The sequence below is a fragment of the Artemia sp. Qi Xiang Cuo genome, chromosome 7 (genome assembly GCF_049724085.1).
Source record: "Artemia sp. Qi Xiang Cuo chromosome 7, ASM4972408v1, whole genome shotgun sequence".
In the NCBI taxonomy this organism is placed as follows: domain Eukaryota; kingdom Metazoa; phylum Arthropoda; class Branchiopoda; order Anostraca; family Artemiidae; genus Artemia; species Artemia sp. Qi Xiang Cuo.
In genome coordinates this window covers 51,827,074-51,851,529 of record NC_142800.1, presented here as the reverse complement: position 1 = coordinate 51,851,529, position 24,456 = coordinate 51,827,074, and the positions used below count along the sequence as shown (strand labels likewise).

General features: G+C 35.6%; 2 protein-coding genes across 2 annotated transcripts; both read right to left on the bottom strand.

Annotated features, from left to right (window-relative positions):
- Window positions 1-1,493: 1,493 nt before the first annotated feature.
- On the bottom strand, window positions 1,494-15,461 carry LOC148950403 (uncharacterized). The gene is made up of 3 exons (XM_089091588.1): window positions 15,332-15,461; window positions 3,733-3,910; window positions 1,494-2,101 (listed from the first exon to the last, which is right to left on the bottom strand). Exons 1-3 carry the CDS (start codon window positions 15,350-15,352, stop codon window positions 1,566-1,568), a joined length of 735 nt encoding a protein of 244 aa, XP_088947714.1. The 5' UTR covers window positions 15,353-15,461; the 3' UTR covers window positions 1,494-1,565.
- Window positions 15,462-16,208: 747 nt separating this feature from the next.
- On the bottom strand, window positions 16,209-23,772 carry LOC148950402 (uncharacterized). Its single transcript, XM_089092384.1, has 3 exons — window positions 23,636-23,772; window positions 20,080-20,293; window positions 16,209-17,063 (listed from the first exon to the last, which is right to left on the bottom strand). Exons 1-3 carry the CDS (start codon window positions 23,651-23,653, stop codon window positions 16,309-16,311), a joined length of 987 nt encoding a protein of 328 aa, XP_088948510.1. The 5' UTR covers window positions 23,654-23,772; the 3' UTR covers window positions 16,209-16,308.
- Between the last annotated feature and the right edge of the window lie 684 nt (window positions 23,773-24,456).

The following is a 24,456-nucleotide window of genomic DNA, read 5'->3' as shown; positions in this document are numbered from 1 at the left end:
GGATAAGTTTTCTAACTGTGATATGAATTATTCCCCCTCTATCTCCCCCTCCGGTATCAGTATGAATATAATTTTAACGCTTTATATTACAAACGAAAATATTTTTCTGCAAAAAAGAAGGGAGCTAACACCCAGTAGCTCCCCTTACTCGGCCTAGCTCAAATGAAGGGAGATCGAGAATTCCCTCCTCTCCTCTCCCACCAGATCTTTTTTTTATGTTTATCGGAAGGCTGTGGAGAGCTAGACAATTTGGACAATAAAGTACCCTCTTTGAAGCATCTGGCACGCGCCCGCCATCTGCAACAGATCCACTGCTCCTCATTCATAACAGCCGGTGCGGGATTATATATTATGTGCGTAAATTTATGGAATATTAAAAGAGTATTAAATTTATTAGATATAAATGTCTATTTCTACCATTTATTTTGTGTTGACTGCGTGACTTTTAAAAGACCCATTGGTGCGATACGATCACCCCTATATAAAAAAACAACTACAACAACAAAACAAGCAAATAGACACGTATCCGTGATCTTTCTCCTGGGAAAAAACACAAAATTCCACATGTTCGTAGATAGGAGCTTAAATGCTCTATAATGGGATATTCTAATATGCTGAATTTCATAGTATGGTTTTCATCAAAATCTTTTGGCTTTTTGTTTTTTTTTTCTAAAACCAGGCAAATTTTCTCAGCCTCGCAGCTTTTGATGGGTAATTTTAAACTTAATAATAATTCAACCTATTTTTAAGCTTCAAATTTGCTCTTTAATTTTGTTAGGAAAAAGTTGTTGTTTTTAAATCAGTTTTAGCTCGTTTTTTTCATTTTTCTTCTTTTTTTTTTAATACAAAACAAACCTTGCGAAAAGATCTTTGGTCAATTTTACCGATGAAACTAAAGAATGTGACTTTTGTAAGAAAACAACAGCTAAATACAAATTCTACTTCTTACATTCCTCAATCTTCCCCATAAGATAAGTAAGACTTTGTCACATAACTAAAGAGTCCAAGGGGTACGTTGTCAACGGTATCTTTGAAAGTCTCGCTAGATTTTTTTTTTCAAAAGACGTTTTTAAACTTTTAGATAATTCTTGCCGTGGTTTGCTCTTTATTAGGTTTAGCTATCGTTGCAACAACCATGTTTGATGTTGGTTGTGCAGTTAGCCTGAAACTTTCAGGGTTTGTTCACTCAAAGAATCAAACTTTTTTTGTGGAAGGATTTGAGGATAGAGAGCCCGGAAATTTAATTAAAAAAAATTGTGGGTTATATTTAATTCGCTAAAAAAGGTCAATTTATTCACGGAAAAAATGGAATATCCAGATAATTCATAGGAGAAGGAAATTGATCGTAAAAACCACTGAGTAATGTAAGATGGTCTAGGGGATTCTCTGCTTTTCGGGACTATTTTCGTAGATTAAGCCTTTTTTTTACTTCTGATACTTGAGGAACACAACTGTAAGTTGTAATACAAAACATTATGTTTATAAAATTTTATGTTATGGTTGTATCCGGCATATAAAATTTATTAAGTAATTTGTACAAAAATATTGAATATTTCCACACTTCACTAATAGTGACTGAAAGGTCTACTTTGTAGGCTGTTGTGCGCATGATTAGAGATATGCATTGGAGATGGTATAGTATACATTGTTGTACCACTTAGTGGCGGAATTACTTGCGGTATAGTTGTCGTCGGAAGCATTTTAGCTTTGAAGTGTCTTTTAAGATCACTAAATGTAGGAAATAAGTCAAACTTCAACTTTTTAGGAGAAACATTGCTTGGAAAAACGGGAATAACTGAATGCAGGACGCTAAGCGATGGCAGTGAGTTGGGTAGAGGACTGGAATGACCCGGAGAATAGTATGACGGTTCTGGAAGTGGAGGAAATGCAACTCCGTAGTTCTCAGGCACGATGGGCATGCTTCTGGAATATCGGTATGACGGCATTGTTTTGCTAGATGCTACAGAAATGACAGGAGAAGTGGATATATTAGGATCTCTATGGTAAGTGTGTACGTTTTGTCTTGAAGGATACAGATGAACTGGGACCAACGGCATCACTGGATAATTCGGCTGATTGCTTATAAAAACTGAACTGGAATCTGAAAAGAAGTAATAATTAGACTAATAAATGATCCTACATCTCATATCGATGTGCGACGGCACTGTAATTTTCGACTTTAATTTAATGTATTAGAGTTCTCTTAGCACTCCTTTCTGTGATTCCAAAGTACTTAATTAAGTTATACACTATGGAGCAATTTGAAAAATGTGGTCGTCAGAGGCGATCTTCATACCAAGGCATATAAAGAAAAGTCTTTTAAAGATCTATAGCGCATACATTCTCTCCTAAAATGGATTTTCTTTTTTATTTTCGGAAGAGATGGGCTAATTTATTATTGATATAATAACACTTATTATGGTATAAGCGTAATATGAATAGAATAAAAAAATTTTTAGGATAGCCGTCAATAAGTCCCGGACTCAGATTACGCGACAGAACAAAAAAAAAACATAACTACTGGTACGTTTTAACAAACAACACGTGTCAACACGTATCGTAGACAAAATACGGAGAAAAACAAGAGGGAGAGCGTCGGGAGAAATGAACAGAGAAGAGGGAAGAACAAATGGAGAAGGAGAGAGAGATACGGAAAGAAAGATAGCGAGAGGGGGCTCAAAAATCACAAAATATATATCAACAAGGAGAAGTGGGACTAAACCACTCGGAGTGTATTGGTATTGGATTAAAAAGAAAATTTATAGTAAAATTTAAAGGGCTTGAACATGTACATTTTCACAAGATCATCAAAGTTTTATTTCTTCCCAAATAGTCAAAACTTAGCACTTTTACCTTATCCATCATCTGGTTCGTCCTTTAGCTTTTGAGAATTTGATCTAGCTATTAAAATCCACATCAGAGGTTCTGATGTGGATGTTGTCAAGCCATATCTTGAAGATATTAAGGGGGTGGTTGTCAAACTAGGAACCCTAGTTTGGTTAATCTTTGGGGGATAGAGGCTCGGGCAAGTCGACGGTTTGTTGACTTTAGCACTAAAAAGAAAAAAGAGCTCAAGAATTTGGACTTCATAGACACATTCACAACTAATTACACTGGAGGCCTAAACATCTTCATTAGCTTATAAAATGTCTGAGTGTGGTGACGAGATTCTCAAAACGCGGCAGGCTATAAACTGTGTTCTAATGCTTTATTTAGAGTCTCCTTCAGTTCATTCAGTTTAGCAGCTATTTACCTTAATTACCTTAATTGGTACTTAGGAGCTAAAATAGGTCCAAGACTGTACTCAGCTTCGTCCTTAACAATAGTAATAGTAAACTTTTTGAGGATGAAAACATCACATTTGCTTCAAATACAGTTTGAAGTTTTTTCATGAAACATTTACTTAAGTCTTTGCAATATTGGCAAAATCACTATTTCTACAGATATCCAATTTTTATCCACAACAAGACTTCATATTTGATCCTAGGCCATCATGTATAAGTAATTAGTTTTTGATCTGTCAAGCCTGCTCAGGCTCTTGCTGTGTAAAAGAATGGACCACAAAATGATCGTTGTTGAACTTTCGGGACCTACCTTTGAAGGTACCCAATATTTTAATTGTAGTCCAATTACAATTACTGGTTCAATAATTAGCTTACCAATACAAGTAACAATTGCAAGTAGCACTAGAATACTATGTAACATTTAAATTTGAAAAACCAGTCTACTTACCTTGAGGTTTGTTTTCAAGAAGGCTTCCAAGTCCAATTAAGGTTGGCCTTTTAGAGCCTGCATGTGTTAGAAGTTTATTCTGGATTTTTAATGCTCTAAGAAGCAAACTTTGTGGATCTAGCTTATGGTTATGATGCCCCACGATAGCTCCAATACAAGTAGCAATGGTGATGAGTACCTAAAATACATCATATCATACTATGCATAAGAATAATATTGATTATTCCCCCGATTCCACGTTTTAGACAAAGCTGAATTTAATACTCAAAGAAAGTACAAAATAAATAGAAGGATAAAGATCCTTCAGAGCCATTGATGGCGCACAGGGCATCAAATTCCCATTTCAGTTACTGGGTGTTTTTCAAAGAGACAGGTAGCAAGCCTGTCGCCCAACCTTGTGCCAGCTGGAATCAAACACCGGCCCCATATTGCCACGGAGAGCATCAATCCATTGTACTACCACCGGCTTACAAAATAATTGGAGTACTTTTAATGTCGAAACAAAAGAATGATAAAACTAAACTGGGTATAATTTCTTTATTTAGCAGAAAGTACTCTAGCAGATCGCTCTTGCAAAAAAGAAATACTCAGAATTTTAGTTCTATTTCTGTTAAAACTTTTATTTTGCTGTTAATATTATTGTATTCTTATCTGAAAGGAGAACCAGTGGGAAAATCTTAAAGACGTCCGTAAAAGGGGGTTAGTTTGAAAAATAATGCTATTTTCTAAAAAAAATTGTCGTACATCTTCCGTGTTGTACAAAATTTTGTATTTTCTTTACATTTTAGTGTACTACAGAATGGGCTGGAACACTCTCTTGGTGATCCACATTTACATTTCTGACAGCTTTCCTAAAAATAATTTGGCGGGGAATAATTTCAGAATGGACATGGCAAATTAAATGTGGCGGGCTATAATTTCAGAATCAACCTGGCGATTTAAATATAGCATAGAAAACTTGCACTCCGAAGACATTCAAATTTTTTTTAAGTATTTGGAACCGTCGGAAAAACTTCACCAGTTGTTATAACGTTCAGATGCTGTTCATACACTTGTAGAGATTATATAGTGTCACATCTTCCTTTGAAAATTCTGCCATCTGCAATCATTAGCCGACACTTTGATGTCAATAAGTGCATAATAATGGCAATAAGTGTATGGTTGACTTGACCACAGTCCAGTGGCGTCAATTCACGAAAATTTAAAGGGGGGGGGGGAGATTATTTGGTACTTATGCATTATCTGGTACACGACGCTATATACTGTATAGGGATATGCTAAAGGAAACCAGTCAAACGGGTATTTGCAATAGATAAATTGATCGCAAAGCGTGGTTTGTCTTTGCATTTACAATATTTAAACTATTGTTTTTGGGGTTTAGGGGGAAAACAGATACCTAGGTTAGGTTAGCTATTTAATATATGCTAAGCTTTACCCAGCTCTCCCAAAACCATCCCTCCTAATATGCAAATATATAGCCCAAATTAGTTTCTAAATTATTATATTTGCATCCCATTTTATTTTATTTCATTAGCATTAACCAAACTTGACTTCTTTCTTGTGTACCATATAATACATAAGTACCGTTTATTTTTATAAGTCTAGGCGGGGACATTTTTTTCAATTTTCCAATTGAAATACCCAAAAAATGCATTTTTCCCCGAAAATAATCCACCCAAAAATCATGATTTTGGATTCAATGTCCTTGGAATTTAAACAGCCGCTTTGTATTGTCACCCGAGATGGATTCAAGCATATTAAATGCTACTTAACCGTTTTTATAGATTTTCAATGCATTAAGTTGGTTTAAGGAAAAAAATCTTCATATTCCTGATAATTGTTCCCATCTATTGCCTTTACTATACCTAGTTCACTTGCCAGCTGTTGTTTATTGCACTACAGGCGTGTATTTGCCTTCCAAATTGTTGCTAACAATTTTCTTTTAGCTTGCAGAGACAGAATTATTAACTAAACATAAATTATGTTAGTTACACATATTACCTAAGCAGTCATTTTCCGAAGGGGACCTTCAAACGTAAATACAAAACAAGCATAAAATGCAAAAAAAAACTTGAGCGCAAAAGATGTTCACATAAAATTCGCAGTTTATCGTTTGCTCTTTGAATTTCTTTAATTTTGCAATCTTAATTAGTAGAAAATTTTCTCTCTCAACGTTTTGGATATTTAGGCTAATGCTCCAAATAATAATAATAATAAAAAAACAGTTAAAGTTGGGGGTTTATAACTTTTGTTGTAGCTCGTTAAAAAATCTTATGAATCATTTTCAACAGGATGGCTAGAATGCCAAAAATAGAAAATAAAAGAGCTTTCCGCTTATCAAAGCCAATGAGAACAACGCCATTTTAGGTTCTCAAAACACAGCCAAGACAACTTATAGAAAATCGCTTATAGATATTTTCTACAGATATTTTCTTAAGGTCTGCCAAAAATATATCAATCTTAAGGTACCTTTACCCAATTTTTGTAAAAGAGAAAATATCCTTAGATTTTTGGATAGCTATCCAGCTTGCCATTGTTATAAGGGCTAATTCCTATTAGATCCCCTATCCTACAGTAGCATCACATGCACATACCTTCTACAACTCGGCATTGGCAAACCAAAAGGCGGTATATGACACTTTGTAAATTTTACAGGAGACGCGAAAAACGTTTTAAACAAATAATCAAATTTAAAACTAGGAAACTAATTAGCTGGGAGACATTTCTGAACATGACCAAACGTAATTTTTCGTGCTGAATCACGTGGTGCTTTCAAAAATCCAACTCTCCATTTACTTTTGGCACTTTTTTCACTTATCTCCTTTTTTCACGTTTTTCGGCAGACCAAAAGGAGGTATGTACCATTTTGCCGTTTAAATTTAAATGCGAAAAAAATTAATTTTTGACAATGTTTTCAGCTATTAAACTTTTTTACCGACAATTTTTTTCTTACTCACTGAATAGATCATGTTGAAAACTACCCTCTGATGCCATACACGCCTGTGAAAGGCAGAAAGCAGGGGTCAAAATCGCGCAGAAACTTCTCCTATGTATCGCATTCTCAGAACCATAACTTCAACTATTTTAATGTAAAAGAACGTAAAAAGAATTGTTCGGTTATTTGGAAACTGACCAGAGAACAGGAACAACATTCGACTTCAATTAAACTTTTAGGAACTCAAAAAAGCAAACATCATTATAGTCCATCTTGTTCTTCACAACCCTCAAAAGTGAGGTCTGATGCTTTGTCTTCTGTTGGTATCTTTTTTCAGAAATATCTGGATCTCTAGTCTCTTATGTGTGGTACCAGCTGTGTCATGATCTTACCTTTTTTCGAGGTATTCAGTCCCCCTCGATTGTTACAAACACTTTGGCAATCCTGTTCTAAGCTATTTCTTTGCGGCAACTGTAAGAGAATCGTAACTGACAAACTCTTGATCAAAACCCTCACGATAAACCATAGAGGATTGACCTTTTTTTAACACAACTTCAACTACTTTCTGTAGCAGCACCGGTTGGTTATCTTTCTTCTTTTTGGAGGACTTTTCGTTTTTCCACTCGCGAAAGTCACTGAGGCAAAGCTCCCTGACGCGAGTATTTTCCCTGGAATCTTCCATCAGCTTCTTCAAAGTGCCAAAGTCCTCAACATTTCTGTTTTTCTTAATTTTAGCCTCGACAAGTCTATGGAGTCCATTGGCAGACATATGAGCATGACCTTTCGTCAAATACTTGATGGGGATCTTGGCGGGTGCCCAGAGTTCGTTCAAAATCCTCGCTAGCATAAAAAAAAGATTTTAATTTTTGTTTTGTCCACTACAGTACAGTTGTCGGCATAAAATATGAATTCATCTGTGTCCCTATGCTCGTCAATAAGTGCATGATAAGCTGAAGCAACTGCGTCTGCACTTCTTCCGTAAGTTACCTCGTGCCAGACAATACAATAGGCTGGAAGAGGAGCCGACCCTGTGGTTCGGCTTTTTGCAGGCACAAACGTTTTGTTGAAACATACAAGGTGGGTCATGGAAAATGACTCCTTAACGGCAGGCATTATTGAGAGTATTAAAACTTTTCGCATATCGACAGTGAAAACCAAAGTTTTTGGTGCAAATCTATCCGTCACGTCTCTCTGGAGCTGAATTCGTGCCTTTTCAGGCATTTGCCGATGAAACTGATACTCCTGTTTTTCTAAATCTGTTGCGGAGCCTTCACTACCTTCCAACATAAAAACATTGCAATACTCACACACGTCCGAATTTGGGATTTTGTTGGAAATCTTCAGCGCTCTCAACATCTCTCCGTAACTGCGCAACGAACAATTCTCTTCTGGGAATCGCTCCCTAAAATCTTCCCACATATCTTTAACTGAAATTTCTCTTGATATATACCTAGTATATAGTGCATTGTATCGTTTTCAGAGCTTTTCAGTCATCCTAAAAGACATACTTATAATATTTTCGAACATGCTGAACAAAATGGCTATCTCAAAATTTTGATCAAGTGACTTTGGGAAAACAATGAACGTGGGAGGGGGCCTAGTTGCCCTCCATTTTTTTGGTCACTTAAAAAGAGCACTAGAACTCTAAATTTCCGTTTCAATGAGTCCTCCCACATATTCTAGGACCAATGTGTCGATACGATCACCCCTGGGGAAAAAAAAAAAATAATAAACACGCATCCGTGATCTTTCTTCTGGCAAAAAATGTAAAATTCCACATTTTTGTAGATAGGAGCTTGAAACCTCTACAGTAGGGTTCTCTGACACGCTGACTATGATGGTGTGATTTTCATTAAGGTTCTATAACTTTTAGGGGATCTTTCCCCCTTTTTTCGAAATCAGCCAAATTTTCTCAGGCAAGTAACTTTTGATGGGTAGGATTAAACTTGATGAAACTTATATATTTGAAATCAGAATTAAAATCCGATTCTTTTGATGTATCTATTTGTATCAAAATACCGTTTTCTAGAGTTTCGGTTACCATTGAGCCGGGCCCCAATAACCAATACTATATGTTAACATTGGGTACAGTTCATAACTTTCAGCCCTCCTCCTGGGGGCATCGAGGGATTAAGTCATCCTAAAAGACATAGTTATAATATTTTCGACCATGCTGAACAAAATGGCTATCTCAAAATTTTGATTGGGTGACTTTGGGAAAAAAATGAGCGTGGGAGGGGTCCTAGTTGCCCTCCATTTTTTGGTCACTTAAATAGGGCACTAGAACTTTTAATTTCCGTTCCAATGAGCCCTCACACGATATTCTAGGACCACTGGGTCAATACGATCACCCCTGGAAAAAAAAAAATAAAATAAACACGCATCCGTGATCTTTCTTCTGGCAAAATATGGAAAATTCCACATTTTTGTAGATAGGAGCTTCAAACTTCTGGTCGAGCAGGGACGTATGCAGGGGGGGAACCTCCGGGCCCGGCCCCCCCCCCAAAAAAAAATCTCACGATTTTTTTTATTTGCCCATAATTTTCTGATTTTTCTCACAGAATAATGGGTTTGAAGGATTTGCCCCCACCCCCTGAAACAAATTGGCCCCCACCCCGAAACAAATTCCTGCGTACGTGCCTGGGGTCGGGGGTTATGTAGGAGGATCTTTCCATGAAGGAAGTTTTCTTGGGGGAAGGGACATTGCTATGAAGGGGACGCCGGACATCCCAGCATTATTTAAAAAAAAGATCAGAAATTAAATATAAAAAAACAAGTTTTTCAACTGCAACAGCAGCAACATCAAAACTTTAAACGAACAGAAAATATTACATATATGATTGGGTTCACCCCCTAGTCAATACCTCACTCATTAAGCCAGAAATTTTTTAGTACTTTCATAAGAGCTATCTATTCTAATTAACGGCCTTTGTGATTAAGCGGCCATTTTTAAAGAATTGGAACAAAATTTGAACTTTCGCTTAAAGAGCAAGGTATTGACTAGGGGGCGAACCCCCTAATATATGTATTAAAAATATATGAATATAGAAGTTCGTTCCGTAAGTTAATTCGTAAGTTACGTATATTTATTATTAATAAAAACGTTCGTAAATAAAATGAAACAAGTTTCGAGAAAGCCATTTAACCAAATAAAAGTAAATTAATATGAAAATTTTGTTTTAATTATTCATGTACTGTGAGCCAAGATCAAAGCCTGCATTTATTCAAAAACGTTCAACAATTAAATAAAAAAAAAAGTTTTTTTAACTGAAAGTAAGGAGCGACATTAAAACTTAAAACGAACAGAAATTATTCTGTATATGAAAGGGCCTGTCCCCTCCTCAACGCCGTGCTCTTTACGCTAAAGTTTTACTGTCTCACAACAATATTTTTTTAAACAAAAAAAAAATTGAGCGTAAAGAGCCATGCATTGAGGAGGGGACCGTCACATTCATATACGGAATAATTTCTGTTATTTTTAAGTTTTAATGTCGCTCCTTACTTTCAGTTAAAAAAACTTGTTTTTTTTATTTAATTCACCTAAGAACTAAATTCAATGCGCTCAGATGCCCTTATTTACCAATTTCCGTAGAAACCAAATACCATTTGGGAAGCATGTACTCAGTGTGTTTTGATATAATACATCCAGTACCCGATGTTAATGATTTTGATAGTTAAAGTATAATCATTAAGGATTATTCTCTAGAGAATCTCTAAATTATCACGCGTCGAAAGATGTACAGCACGTTTACACGTGTGAAGTTCAGGTGGCTATGAATGTAAGAGGTGATATAGGCCTAAGTCCTTACTTTTGGCCATTTTTCCTTCATATAAAACATTTTGACTGACCCTGTTTTGAACTAAGTCTACCATAGCATGTCATTCTTTTGTTAAATCTGCACTTAACGTTTTTAGTGGCATGAATAGAGGGGGTATCGTGTGTGCCCTCCCCAAAATGTTTTAAATTAACTTTTTGGGGGGGTATTTTCAATGAAAGAATTGACAAAAAGACAATTTTTTCCCTCTCCATTGATTTTGATAAATACATTTTGCCCCCACCCTAAAGTTTCGTAAAATACCACCATTGTACGTTATGTTTAATTTGGAATTCTATATTGCAGTGTTTTGGAAGTAAATATTGCAGCCTACGAACCTTTCAAGGTTTTAATTTATTGTTTTATTTTCATTGTTCGCTGAGGGCAGCTATTGGTAGTAGGCCTATAACGAATATAACCAAGTAAACAGTTTTGGCAAAGGGACCCTTCTTGAAATCGTTTCGCTATCAACTGTGAAAATAAAAGCTTTGAGTTGTTTTTTGAAAAATGTATTTCCTTGACTTTTTAATTCGCCGCTATTGTGCCCTAGAAAATTAGAATTTAGCAAAGAGATTTTTATCTTTTGGTACATTCACGGTTTTTCGATAGATTATATCAATTTGTCATGTCGCATGAAATGAAAATGGCAAAGGATAAACAGCTTTTAATTTGGTCATTTTTATCAAATCCATCTCTTTTTTCACGTAAAACTACCAGTTATCATGCTTTCGAAATAGGAATCTTTTTTAACCTTGCATCAGTTTAAGTCATACAGTTATCACACATCTCACCCTTGTTCAGATGAATGACAGACGTTTGAAAATATGTATATTTTCATTAAATGAAAAGTTAAACTTTTGAACCAATAACGAAGAATTGAGGGAGCAGAACCCTCCTTCATAATTGATAGTAGTAGTAGCAGTAACAATCTCCCTCATAATTATGGTAATTTTGACTCGTCTTGAATTTTGACATCACTCCATGCTTTTGCGTGAAAATGCATGTTCTTAATTACTTAATTTTCTATAAGGAGTATAAATATTCACTCTTAGTATATTCCTAATTCATAGTTTGCAAGTATCTTCAGAAATCAGTGACCTACTTCTGTCTACTATTTCCACGATATACTGCCAATTTAATGATTTTGGCAAATGCATGATGTAAATAGGAAGTATTCTATAACCAGTTCTTTCATAATTTGAGCCTTGGAAATTCCTGGTTTTTTCAGCAAAAACGTGTTCCACTAGTATTTGGAGTCATTATTAACATTAATAGGACAAAAAGCTAATTACTCATAGAAAACAAAAATCTAATCAGGCGAATTAAAAGGAACAATGAATGTGTATTACCACCAAGGATGTAACTTACGCAGACGGCAGGCCTCAAGAGCCCTCTCCCCCCTTCATCCTAAATTTTCTTGTATTTTCAGGTACTCTTATTCAAATTATCAAATTAAATCTCTAATCAGGCGAATTAAAAGGAACAATGAATGTGTATTACCACCAAGGATGTAACTTACGCAGACGGCAGGCCTCAAGAGCCCTCTCCCCCCTTCATCCTAAATTTTCTTGTATTTTCAGGTACTCTTATTCAAATTATCAAATTAAATCTCTTTATTATTCTTTTTCTACTTTTTTATCTACTTTAAATCTCTTTTTTATATTATCGTTTTATTACTCTTCTCTCCACCTTGGAAAAATCCTGCCTCTGTGCCTGACTATGACGAATATTTTGTCCCTAATTTGTGTCATTTCTCAAGCCCTATATAAGAAGAGGATAGTAAAACGCTGCCAAAAAATAAAGGTACTCAATTCCATTTTCTCTGTCTCCCCCTCTCTCTTATTCTCTCTCTCTCTCTTTCTCTTCCCTTTCCTCAAAAAGCGCCTTTTCTTTATAACTAAAATTACTTTTAAAAGGCAAAGGCGATTGTCACGACGTGTCTGCGTAAAAAAGTAAAATAAGAAGAAGGGGGAGGGAGAGAGAAAGAATGAGAGAGGGAGAGGGAGATTATGAAAAGTAGATCAGGTACCATAACATTTTTGACATCGATCTACTTTCCTCGTCTTATATAGGGGTTTAAGAAATTTCACGACAGTCGGGCCAAAATACTCGTTATAGTTAGGCACATACTTCATTAAACGAATTCCCAGTCCCTGGGATCGGGAATCCCACTCTGAAAAATCTTCATAAAAAAAAAAAATTTGACTCGTCTTGAATTTTGACATCACTCCATGCTTTTGCGTGAAAATGCATTTTCTTAATTACTTAATTTTCTATAAGGAGTATAAATATTCACTCTTAGTATATTCCTAATTCATAGTTTGCAAGTATCTTCAGAAATCAGTGACCTACTTCTGTCTACTATTTCCACGATATACTGCCAATTTAATGATTTTGGCAAATGCATGATGTAAATAGGAAGTATTCTATAACCAGTTCTTTCATAATTTGAGCCTTGGAAATTCCTGGTTTTTTCAGCAAAAACGTGTTCCACTAGTATTTGGAGTCATTATTAACATTAATAGGACAAAAAGCTAATTACTCATACAAAACAAAAATCTAATCAGGCGAATTAAAAGGAACAATGAATGTGTATTACCACCAAGGATGTAACTTACGCAGACGGCAGGCCTCAAGAGCCCTCTCCCACGTTCATCCTAAATTTTCTTGTATTTTCAGGTACTCTTATTCAAATTATCAAATTAAATCTCTAATCAGGCGAATTAAAAGGAACAATGAATGTGTATTACCACCAAGGATGTAACTTACGCAGACGGCAGGCCTCAAGAGCCCTCTCCCACGTTCATCCTAAATTTTCTTGTATTTTCAGGTAGGCCTACTCTTATTCAAATTATCAAATTAAATCTCTTTATTATTCTTTTTCTACTTTTTTATCTACTTTAAATCTCTTTTTTATATTATCGTTTTATTACTCTTCTCTACACCTTGGAAAAATCCTGCCTCTGTGCCTGACTATGACGAATATTTTGTCCCTAATTTGTGTCATTTCTCAAGCCCTATATAAGAAGAGGATAGTAAAACGCTGCCAAAAAATAAAGGTACTCAATTCCATTTTCTCTTTCTCCCCCTCTCTCTTATTCTCTCTCTCTCTCTTTCTCTTCCCTTTCCTCAAAAAGCGCCTTTTCTTTATAACTAAAATTACTTTTAAAAGGCAAAGGCGATTGTCACGACGTGTCTGCGTAAAAAAGTAAAATAAGAAGAAGGGGGGGGAGAGAGAAAGAATGAGAGAGGGAGAGGGAGATTATGAAAAGTAGATCAGATACCATAACATTTTTGACATCGATCTACTTTCCTCGTCTTATATAGGGGTTTAAGAAATTTCACGACAGTCGGGCCAAAATACTCGTTATAGTTAGGCACATACTTCATCAAACGAATTCCCAGTCCCTGGGATCGGGAATCCCACTCCGAAAAATCTTCATAAAAAAAAATACTTCCAACCCACAAGTTCTTTATAACACAACTCTCCACTCCAACAATTACCACCTTACAAATTCTTTCCATTGTAGCTATATTACACTACTTTGGTGGTTTGGTGACTTACTATAGGCTATATGAGATTCATGACAGCAGACTGATTATATAAAATGTAATGATGCAGGCTACAGACAAAAAAATCCTGGAAGTTCGATCGGTTTTTTGTTTTTCTGCTGTTGAAAATATAAAATTAAAGTTATTTAATATTTTTTTGTTTTCAGTAAAGCGCAAAAGACACTCTAGCCCTTAGGAAAATTAAGGGGGTGGCATTGTAGCCCTCGTTTATTGTAGTTTGTTTGCGTTTCCATCTTAACTCCCGTGTAACGAATGTGGTCAAGAAGTTTTCTATATGGAACACACGAGCTGTACAGATGATTTTGTATAAGGGAGGGACGGGAATAAGTAAACATAATTTTTCATAATTTTCTCTGTCAGTTCTCAGTATTTTTCAACAAGAACTCTTTATTTAGATAATACGAAAGCTTGAATTTTTCAAGATACACCAATTTCAGCTATAAGCATAGCCATTTAGCTAGTCGAGTACTATGAAAAGGTAGGCATAAGGATATACGAGCAGCAAGTAGGTGTTGTTCCGAGAGCTGGTAGCAGTGCTGGTAGTTTTCAACCGGTAAGGTCTTCAGGATGTCCCCTATACTCCTTTGGACGATTTCTCAGGTACCCGAAGTACGTCCTTGAGGACATTTTTCCGTTTATAGAATAGAAAAAAGTCAGAGATCAGGTGAAAGGGGAGCGGGGTGGGGAACAAGCAGAAGATAGAATATCTAGAAAGAGGTAGTGGTTTTGAGAGGTCAAATTGCTCCAGAGGATATTATTTCTGTTAATGCAGGTAATTTCATCCAAATTTTAGATTGTAATCTCGTGGTAGGGTTAACAATTACTTTTTGAATAGCCACACATAGGGTAGGGAACTATTTTCCCGACAAATTTTCATTATAATTTTGGAAGAAAATACATGACAGAGATAAATAAAATTTACTGGGAGTTTTAGGATATAATATTAGAGTTCATATCTGATAGTTCCGATTACATAGCTTGACCACCTTCTTAAAAAATTAGAAAAAGTTGGTCTGTAAAGCAATTGTTTACCACTGGGTACAGTGCAATTGTCTAATATATTTTCCCACATTTTTGGAATATGTAATATCTAGGTATAGGGATTTAAAAAAACTTTTAGGAATTGGCACAAATATCTACTGCAAGAAATATCTCTAAAGTTTTATTCCACTAAATCAAGTGATTTCTTCTCAAATGCTAGCTATAAATTGTCTGGAGAGTGGTTGTTACAATAGTATATAATAATAATACCAACTCGAACATTTGATAAACTTACCCACATTAACGGAAATAACATCTCTGGGGTATTTCGGCCTATCAAGTAAATCACTTCCTTCTAGATATTCCATCTTCTGTTTATGTTTCCTTAACTTATGACTTGACTATTCAAGGCATTCCATGTTCCTAATGGCTAAGTCTATAGCCAATATTAGCAAATCTACAAAAGGCCACCCTTTTATTCTATCTCAGAGGGATTTCCCACTGAAAAATTTAAAGAACTGGTAAAAAAAAAAGCAAGAGAACCCATGTTTACTTATCCCAGAAAATCAAATTCTCAGAGACCCACGGTTCGAATTTGAGACTTGCCTGTTTGTAGTCCAAAAAAGTGAGACTGGTGCATTACATTTTAAAAGACACCTTGAGACTGATGGAGCACATTCACTTCCCTGGGCTTCGTTATTCACTGTAATTTCTGCTCGTTTTAGGCTTCATTTATGCAATCCATCATTTTTTCAAAACGTTTTATCATCTTAAGTCCATTTTACCGAGTCTGCATGTCCAATAATTTGCATGCCAATTAGAAGCACAAGAATTGAGCCATGTTTGGTTGTCATCAGTTTAAAATTTTTGTAACCAATTGTTTGTATGAGGCTGGATGTTTTTCGAAGCTACACGGATGCTTAGGGTGTTGAAGGAATGTAAGACTACTTTATAAACTTCAACTCTTGAATTTTAACTTAGAAACTAGAATTTTAAATTATGATTTAAAGCCATCTCTCTCAAGTTTATGTTACCATATGTTCTATGTGATGTGGCGAAAGAAAACGGGATACAAATCCTTATTTACTAAGTTAACACTATTGCGGATAGCTGGCCAAACAACCCAAGGCTATAATGTCATAATTTAGTGGAGTTTAAGACTAAAGCGTAAATCTTCTTTGAAATAAATACGGTTTTAATACAAAAATATCGCGTATAATAAATAAAATATACAGACTTATCAACAATTTTTGATAACAATTTCGTCCTTCTCTAGTAATATGGCACCGATGAATATTGTTCCACCGTTGGAGCATCATAAGTCTGTTTCTGGGGCTCAGGAGCGTACTGAGAATAGCTGTCCTGTGCAACTGAATAGGGGTCAGCTGCCGGAGAGTATGATGGTGCTGATGCATAGCCAGAAGCGGAATATTGTTGCTGGGGCTCTGGCTGGTAATATGGCTGTTGAGCTGGTGCAGAATAAGATGTATCACCATAATTACTCTGAGAAGAAGACATTGGGGATGGAAATGCTTGAGCTGCCATTGGTGACGATGGCATAAAATTGAAAGGGACAGAAGATCCTTGAGAAGAAATAGGAAACACAAGAGCAGATGGAGATTGAACGCCATTGCTCTTTTTGTGTTTATCCATGAATTTAAAAGGAGCCGATGCCATTTCACTGAAGGAAGGCATGTGAAATCCTTGCTTCTTCCCTTGTAATTCATTTGTTTCAGGCAGAGTTACCAATGTAACTGGCATTTGAGGTGCTACAATTGCAGGAGCACTGTATCCACTTGTGTATTCGGAATTTTCATAGCCTCCTGATGTTGGTACACCATAAGTAGACGGTGCAGCAGGATTGTAGGACTGTTGAGAAGAATCATACGAGGCTGGTGCTGCACCATACGAGGGTGAGCCATAACTTGGACTGTAATCAGCATAACCTTGAGAGTATGGCTGGGGTGCAATAGGGATTGCCGCCATTGAAAGTTGATCTCCTCCATTATGCTTCTTCCCCTTCAACCCTATAATTAAAATTTCGATATTAGAATCAACGCTGCACCTTGCATACAGATGATAAAGTATAACTTTAAAGGTTTAGATAGTCATGATTATTGTTGGATTCTTTTTTTAATTACAACATAAATATTTCTAAGCTTTAAGTTCGCTGAATAAAGCTAATGTAGATTCACAAAGAGAAATCTTATCCATTGAATTTGTCATAATTTTCTGACTTCCCTCCTATAAGGGGTGTTTACCACCATTGCTTTTTATCAGAACTTCCCAAAACATATCCAATCTTGTGTTTATTCCAGGTTGGAGTCACTATCACGACTTTAGAATGTAATTGATGAGCGATATATCTACACGGCATAATGTTACAATCATGAAAACAGAGGGGGAGGGGTTAAGGTCAGGAGTATCCCGAATTATATAGTTTAGTTCAACAAAAGGCTTTGCTTTTTTACTATATTTTCTTATACAATTTAAATATTTCGGGTAATAACCGGCTTTACCTCCCTCCCAAATATGAGTAACCTGTCAATAAGTTCTTAACTACGTTCTTGTATGAGATTTATCAGTTTTGCATGCTTATTTGATAACGGATTAAACAATAATAATTTTCAAGGATGAATTTTATATGTTGGAAAAGGTAAGGACCGTTCGGAACTATCAGATACACAATCTGTTAGAATTTACTCTAAATATAAATTTCATTGAGTCAGAAGCTATGTGAGCCCCACCCGAAGAATGTTTTTATATGCACCAAAAAGGAGAAAGGCATCTTGAAAATACACATTATGGGGGGAATTCGGCCATTCAGCAGCATTGGCTTCCTTTATGTTAAATTTTAGCTCATTCATCTCTAAATCGACAATTCTAGTTGTTTTCCCAATTTTATCCAATCAGATTCACAGTAAGGGGAAATATCCTTTTGGAGGGGGATGAAACACCCTTTCCCATTCTTGATGTGGCTGAGGGGGTTTGGTTCCTTAATTTTTTTTTAATTTTTCCAGAATTTTCCCGTTCGTTTCTAAGATTTCCCGAGATTTACCAAAGAATCTCTGTAGTAGTCATATCCTTTGAAATTCAATAACACTGGTACGTACTAACCTTGATTATGGATCGAATTTATTGTAATATGATGACCACAATCGAATCATTAGCCAATTGCACAATTATGTATTACTAAATACAGTAAACCAAAAATAGTTTTGGGAAGTTCTTCCAAAAATTTCACCTGGAACTTTTAGCTAGTCATTAAAATCTCAGATTCGAAAATAAAATTTCTCTTTCTGAGCTGAAGGGCCGAAGGCTGGAATTTCCTTATCGGGATCAATGCAGTAATGTTGCTTAGAGGCTCCTCTGATTTTTTTTTCTTTTTTTAATCACTGCATAGAATGGGTGGTTGTAAAAGCTTACGAAGGGGTTCATTACGTCAAAAACTGAAATTTTTAGTGCTATTTTAAAGGACCAAATTGATTGAAGGGCGACCAGATTCCTGCTGGGCCCTTGTTTGTCCCGTAGCACTCTCTTAACTTTGCAAATATCAGCCCCACGACATGCATTTCTTTGTTATTGTCTTTCAGCATTAGCAACAATGAAGAAAAAAACACCATCGAAATTACGGATCAAGTTAACAGGAAAGCGAAAAATTTTCAGAATACGCACACACACATACACACATATATATATATATATATATATATATATATATATATATATATATATATATATATATATATATATATATATATATATATATATATATATATATATATATATATATATATATATATATATATATATATATATATATATATATATATATATATATATATATATATATATATATATATATATATATATGTATATGTATATATATATTCGTGGCTTTCAATTTAGTTTTGTAACTTTAAGTGACGCTTCTTTATCCTTATTTTTCCTTTTGATTTCGCTTATCTGAAAATTGTACAAAATGAACAGCTCAACTAATCTTTTAAAACGCTAATTAGTAACTTTTAAAAGCCATCTCATTAGTTTTTGAAGTATTGCTTTGAAATGAAGTGATACTCAATTGATTTGCTATACAATTAAAAGGAATGTATTTAACAGAGAGAAAATGCCAACATTAATTTATTCTATATTAGAGGAAGATCTTAGAAAAGCATTAAGGAAAATCTTATGTAGCAAAAATTGGGTTTATCAAAAAAGAAAGTTAAAATCTGAAACTCTTGTCAAGAACAGGGTATGAAAAATGGAACAGATAAAATAAAATACCATGTGAAAGGCAAATTAGGCGCAATTAAAGTGACTTTTTCAAGAAAAGTGTTGTTTGGCGATCAAAAAGCTGCCTTTACTGTCACGGCACTTGGCCTACTTCACCAGAAATATCCCTGATGAAAACAAAGCTTACTTCGGCTTCAATGAAGCACTTGACCTTAAACAATATTTGTGTTTATCTTTTTAAACATCCGGTTGTCACTGACCAATAACCAGAAACTAACTCTGGGAGATGGTGTTGTTGGAGAGTGGCAAAAAAGGCTAACACTACCATGTGTGAACAGTGCCTTTTATCACTTGTACTTCAGTAAGTGATGAAATAAAACAATTATTCACCAGCTATTATAAAATGAATAAAGCGATAACGAAGCAATTATTTCCATCTAATAAATTTTTTTCTTTGATAAGGGTTTCAGCATTATAGTACTCGATTGAATACAATTTCTCCACATTCATTATGAGATTCAGGAATAAGCCAATGGTCCTTCCAAATAGCAAACACTATTTCGAATATGGGCTATTAAGTATTTTTCAAAGAGGCTAAGCCTATCAACTCCATGCTAAAATAGAATCGGGACACATTATCCACAATTAAACCATAGCTCCCTAAAAAAATTCTCCAAATTTTAGGATTTATATTCTATTATCAACAATTTATCATGTTCGATAGTTTTCATTGTTGTTTATTTTATAGAGCTTACTAATTTGGAGAATTAAGCACTGACACACCAGTATGATTAATTTAATTCTGCATACCTGCTAATCCAGCTAGTCCGGCGAGCCCTGCTAGTCCAGCTAAGGATTTCTTCTTTGCAATTCCATTTTTCACAAAAGTAGCTCCTTTTTTGAGTGCAAGTCCTGCTGGTGCGAGAAGCGGGAGCTTAAGCCCTGCTAGTATTGGAATGGGAATGGGGATTCTTATTGGGATAGTTGCTTGACTGTATTGAAGAAGCACAGCTATCACACAATACTGAAAAAAAAGTGCCGGCTGTAGTACTTCTTAAGTTCTATTAGAGAAATGAAAGATGTAGTAATAAAGTGAAGAGGTCTGTAAAACCAACACAGGACAACATTTAGCGTTAATAATTTTGATGTGCCTATTATCTGAACAGAAACTATCCATCTTTTTTGTGTTTAGCTCACTTATTTGCTTGAGTGTAGAAAATATTATTAAATAAATTTTAGAATAGGCTTTGTCAATTGTCTTCTAAAAAAAAGGTCGATTGCCAAAACTTTTCTCTTTTCCTCTAATTTGCTTCTAATTTCGTTTGCTGCATCATTTCTTATTTAGCCTAGAATGTAGAGCCTGGCCACCTGGTAGTAATTTATTAAAAAAAAAAACACTTGCAATTTCAAATATTTCCTTTTTATGCTCCATTTCTCAACTTTTTTTATAACAACTTCTTCTTGACTTCAGGCTCCTGCCAAAGGTTCGGCGTAGAGAACGATGAGACCAGGCGCCTCCAGGTTGACCTATCATTTTTTTTTTAACAACTCTCTATATTGATTAATTTCATCTCTATTTTCTTCTATTTATCTCGGATGTAAATTTTTTAAAAGCCAATTCTGCTATAATGATTCTTAAGACACTTAAAATATTCCCCATATTCATGTCAAACAAACAAAATTTATATTTTCCCAGCATATAATAGCTGCATCAAAAATCAAAGATCAAGATCTTCTTTTCGATTTTTTTTTCTCCTAATTGGCTTGGGGTGTTTATTAAATTGGCATTCGAAAGGTCTATTTATAATATATAATATAAATACAAGCTACTTCTACTAACGACGCAACACATAGTTGAATTAGCTACATAAGCTCCTAATTCACCCAACCGAATTCAAATTCAACTGAATTCAACCTGAATTCAACTGAATTCAACCTGACTTTGGCCCCTCATGAGCCTCTCACTTCCTGAATATTTTTGTCTATAAGTATCTTTTTGCCTCATCTTAGAAGGCCCTGCGTTTTGTTTGCCCACACCTGGATAACCAAAAAGCACAATTAGCGCCAGCCTACCAACCAGCTTTTGTCTCATATGCTGTCGCTTAAATGATTAAAAAAAGAACTATATTTAGACAATATCCGTTGAAATATTCTACTAATTCATCCTGTTCTTTTCCAAGTACCCACCGGTCAGAAGGATCCTTAACAAATCAAATTTGAAAAACGTGTTTTTTCAACTAATAGTAAGAAGCAACGTTAAAACTTAGAATGAACAGAAACTACACCATATATGAGGATAACTGCCACCTCATCAATACCTCGCTTTTCACACTAAAGTTTTTTTGGTACTTTGAAAAAGCTTCTTATTCTAATTAAAGGAGTCGTTCTGAAAGAATTGGGACAAAAGATCAAACTTTACCGTACAGAGCGAGGTATTGAGATGGTGGCAGCTCCCCTCACATACGGAATAGTTTCTGTTTGTTTTAAGTTTTGATGTTGCTCCTTACTTTCAGCTGAAAAAATTGTTTTTTTTACCTTCTGATCGATCTTCAAATAATGCCGGGAAATGCGCCCCCTCCTCAGGGAAATCTTCCCCACTAAAAATTCCTCCATGGAAAATTCCTGTCGTGCAAAATCCGCCCTATCTCGCTGAAAATTACCCCCAGAAAATTTCATATGGACAATTCCACAGGAAAATTCTCCTTAGTCTACTTTCATTTGAAAAAAAATAAAACTTTTTTGATCGAACGACATTAAAGAAAGAGGGGGTGGTAGGCTGGGGGAGGGTTAGTTGCCCAGAAATATTTTAGTCACCCAAAATGGGCACTAGAACTTTAAATTTTCCTTCGAATGAGTCCTCTCCCGTTCTTCTAGCACCAATATTTTATACGATCTTACTACTTACTTAGGTCCCGGCCATCCTCGTGGGACGTTTTGGGGCCACTCCTCTTGCTAGTTCATGCGTAAGGGCTCGGTACGTTGCTCTATCTGGTGCGATACGTGACAACTGTGCTATCTTGACATTGTCGAAGTGGAAGTTCTCCATCCGTCGTTTTCGTGGTCTGCCTCGTGGACGAAGGCCATGGAGGGATCCTTCAAGGGTGATTTTCGGGAGGCGGCTTGGCTCCATTCGCTTGACCTGGCCGAACCAGCGCAGTTGTTGCTCCTTGATTTTACTTAGAATGGTTTCAGTGGACTGGAGCCTTTGACGTACTTCCAGATTTGTGATTCGGTCAGTGTATTTGATTCTAGCAATGCGACAGATGCATCTCATCTCAAAAGCTAGAAGTTTTCTTTCGTCTTCGGTTTTCAGAGTCCATTTTTCGCATCCATAAATAACTATGGGAATTATTTATCAGTTGAATAGGTGCATTTTGAGTTTATTGGCTAGGTGGCTGCTTTTCCAGAGGCTGGCTAGTCTTCGGAAGCTAGAGCTAGCAAGTGCAAGTCGACGTTTCACGTCAGAGCTATGGCAATTATCTGAGAAGAGTAGGCTACCAAGGTACAGGAAGTTTATCACCCCTGGGAAAATAAACAAACAAACACGCATCCATGATCTTTCTTCTAGCAAAAAATACAAAATTTCTTATTTTTACAAGACGGGAGCTTAAAACCTGTACAGTACTGGGTATACCCAGTAGCGTTCTCGGATAAGCTGAATCTGATAGTGTGGTTCTTATTAAGATTTTTTGACTTTTCGTGGGTGTTTCCCCCTTTATTGAAAATCTTGCAAATATTCTCAGGCTCGTAGATTTGGATGGTTGTTGTTAAACTTGATAAGTTTTATATATTTGGAATCAGCATAAAAATGCAATTCTTTTTATGTTTCTATTGTTATCAAAATTCGGTTTTCTTAGAGTTTCGGTTACTATTGGGAAGAATCACTCCTTACTTACCATTCGTATTGAAAACAGATTAATTTGAAGCAGCAATGCCCAAAAAAAGGAAAAAAATAGTTACTATATAGCCTATCAGTTCTTTCGGCTCAATTTGTTTTTGCATTATTCATCGAACCTCAAATTCAATACTTTTGTCTTTTTTGGAGGGGGGAGGAGGGGGATTTAGAAATTTTGAAATCCAAGGAACAGGTAAAGCAAATGAGAATAAATACAATTATAGATAATAGGAGCCAATCTAGGAATTTTGAGAAGGTGAATCCTAGTTCGATTCCACAGTCTGAATTCTGCTTATAGGTCCTGTGAAGGGGGGAGGGGGATTTAAGTCGCAGAGTCAAACCCCTCTACCAGTCCCTAAGAATGTTATTGTGAGCATCCACAGACTCAACCCCACAAGTGGTGTCTTGAACTTGAATCTTTCCCTTTCCCTAAAGCCATGCCAAAAGTGTCTCGATAGAAATATAACTCACCAATCCCTGGGTTTTCATCCTAGCCTTGTACTTTCTGTAGAACTTAGGTGTAACTCTATCTAATTCTCAAAAGCCTTTGTTGATCGAGAAAAACAACCCTTCCGTCTTATACCCTCCGAGGTCTCATAACAACCCCGTAATACGGTACATCCACATACCGAATTAAGACTAAAGGGGTCTATCATTCTTATTTGCAAATTAAAGAAAAGATTCTCAAATATCTGTATTTTGAAAGACTTGGTGAGACCATTGTAAACATTTTATAAGAAATTGAGGAAAATTGTTCTTTGCCATGTATTGAATGTTCAATTTACACAGCTCAAACATTATAAGAAGAAGTGGTAAAAATTACTTCAAATTCGTCAAAAGTGCATTTGAAGTATTTTAACTAAAGGGATACAGAGGCATAATTTGTTGTGGGGCAGAAGGGAAACTACCTCCCCCAGACCCCATTTTTCACACCAGCTGAAATTTAGATCCTTCAAAAATCTTGTCAAAACTAATATAAGCTTGCATAATTTCAAGCATCGACAGAAACGGGTCAGTTTTCTTCAGTATATCTTTGCTTTTATTGTACTATATGGCTCATTTTTCAGTTTTCACTATCATCTTTACTTGATTTGGAAAAATTAGCTCAAACTTTTCCTTCCCCCTTCCTCCTCAGGATTTTGACGAGATTAAGTCATTGAAGGAATAGATTTTTAGTTTTAGCAATGGTGGATTACAAATTAGTAATTATTATAATTAACTAATTTTTTTCCCATAGCCTTCTTCAATATTTTAGTTAAAAAATTTGAAGCTACTGTGGTATTCGATTTTTG

Bases quoted from the DNA above. Each gene is read 5' to 3' on its own strand.
- LOC148950402 (XM_089092384.1), bottom strand. The intron at 17,064-20,079 runs GTATGCAGAATT...TTTTAATTATAG, and splicing joins CGGACTAGCTGGATTAGCAG to GGTTGAAGGGGAAGAAGCAT.
- LOC148950403 (XM_089091588.1), bottom strand. From the start codon at position 15,352: ATGTTATTTCCGTTAATGTGG. The intron at 3,911-15,331 runs GTAAGTTTATCA...GATGTATTTTAG, and splicing joins TGTTATTTCCGTTAATGTGG to GTACTCATCACCATTGCTAC. The intron at 2,102-3,732 runs GTAAGTAGACTG...ACTTCTTTTCAG, and splicing joins TCTTGAAAACAAACCTCAAG to ATTCCAGTTCAGTTTTTATA.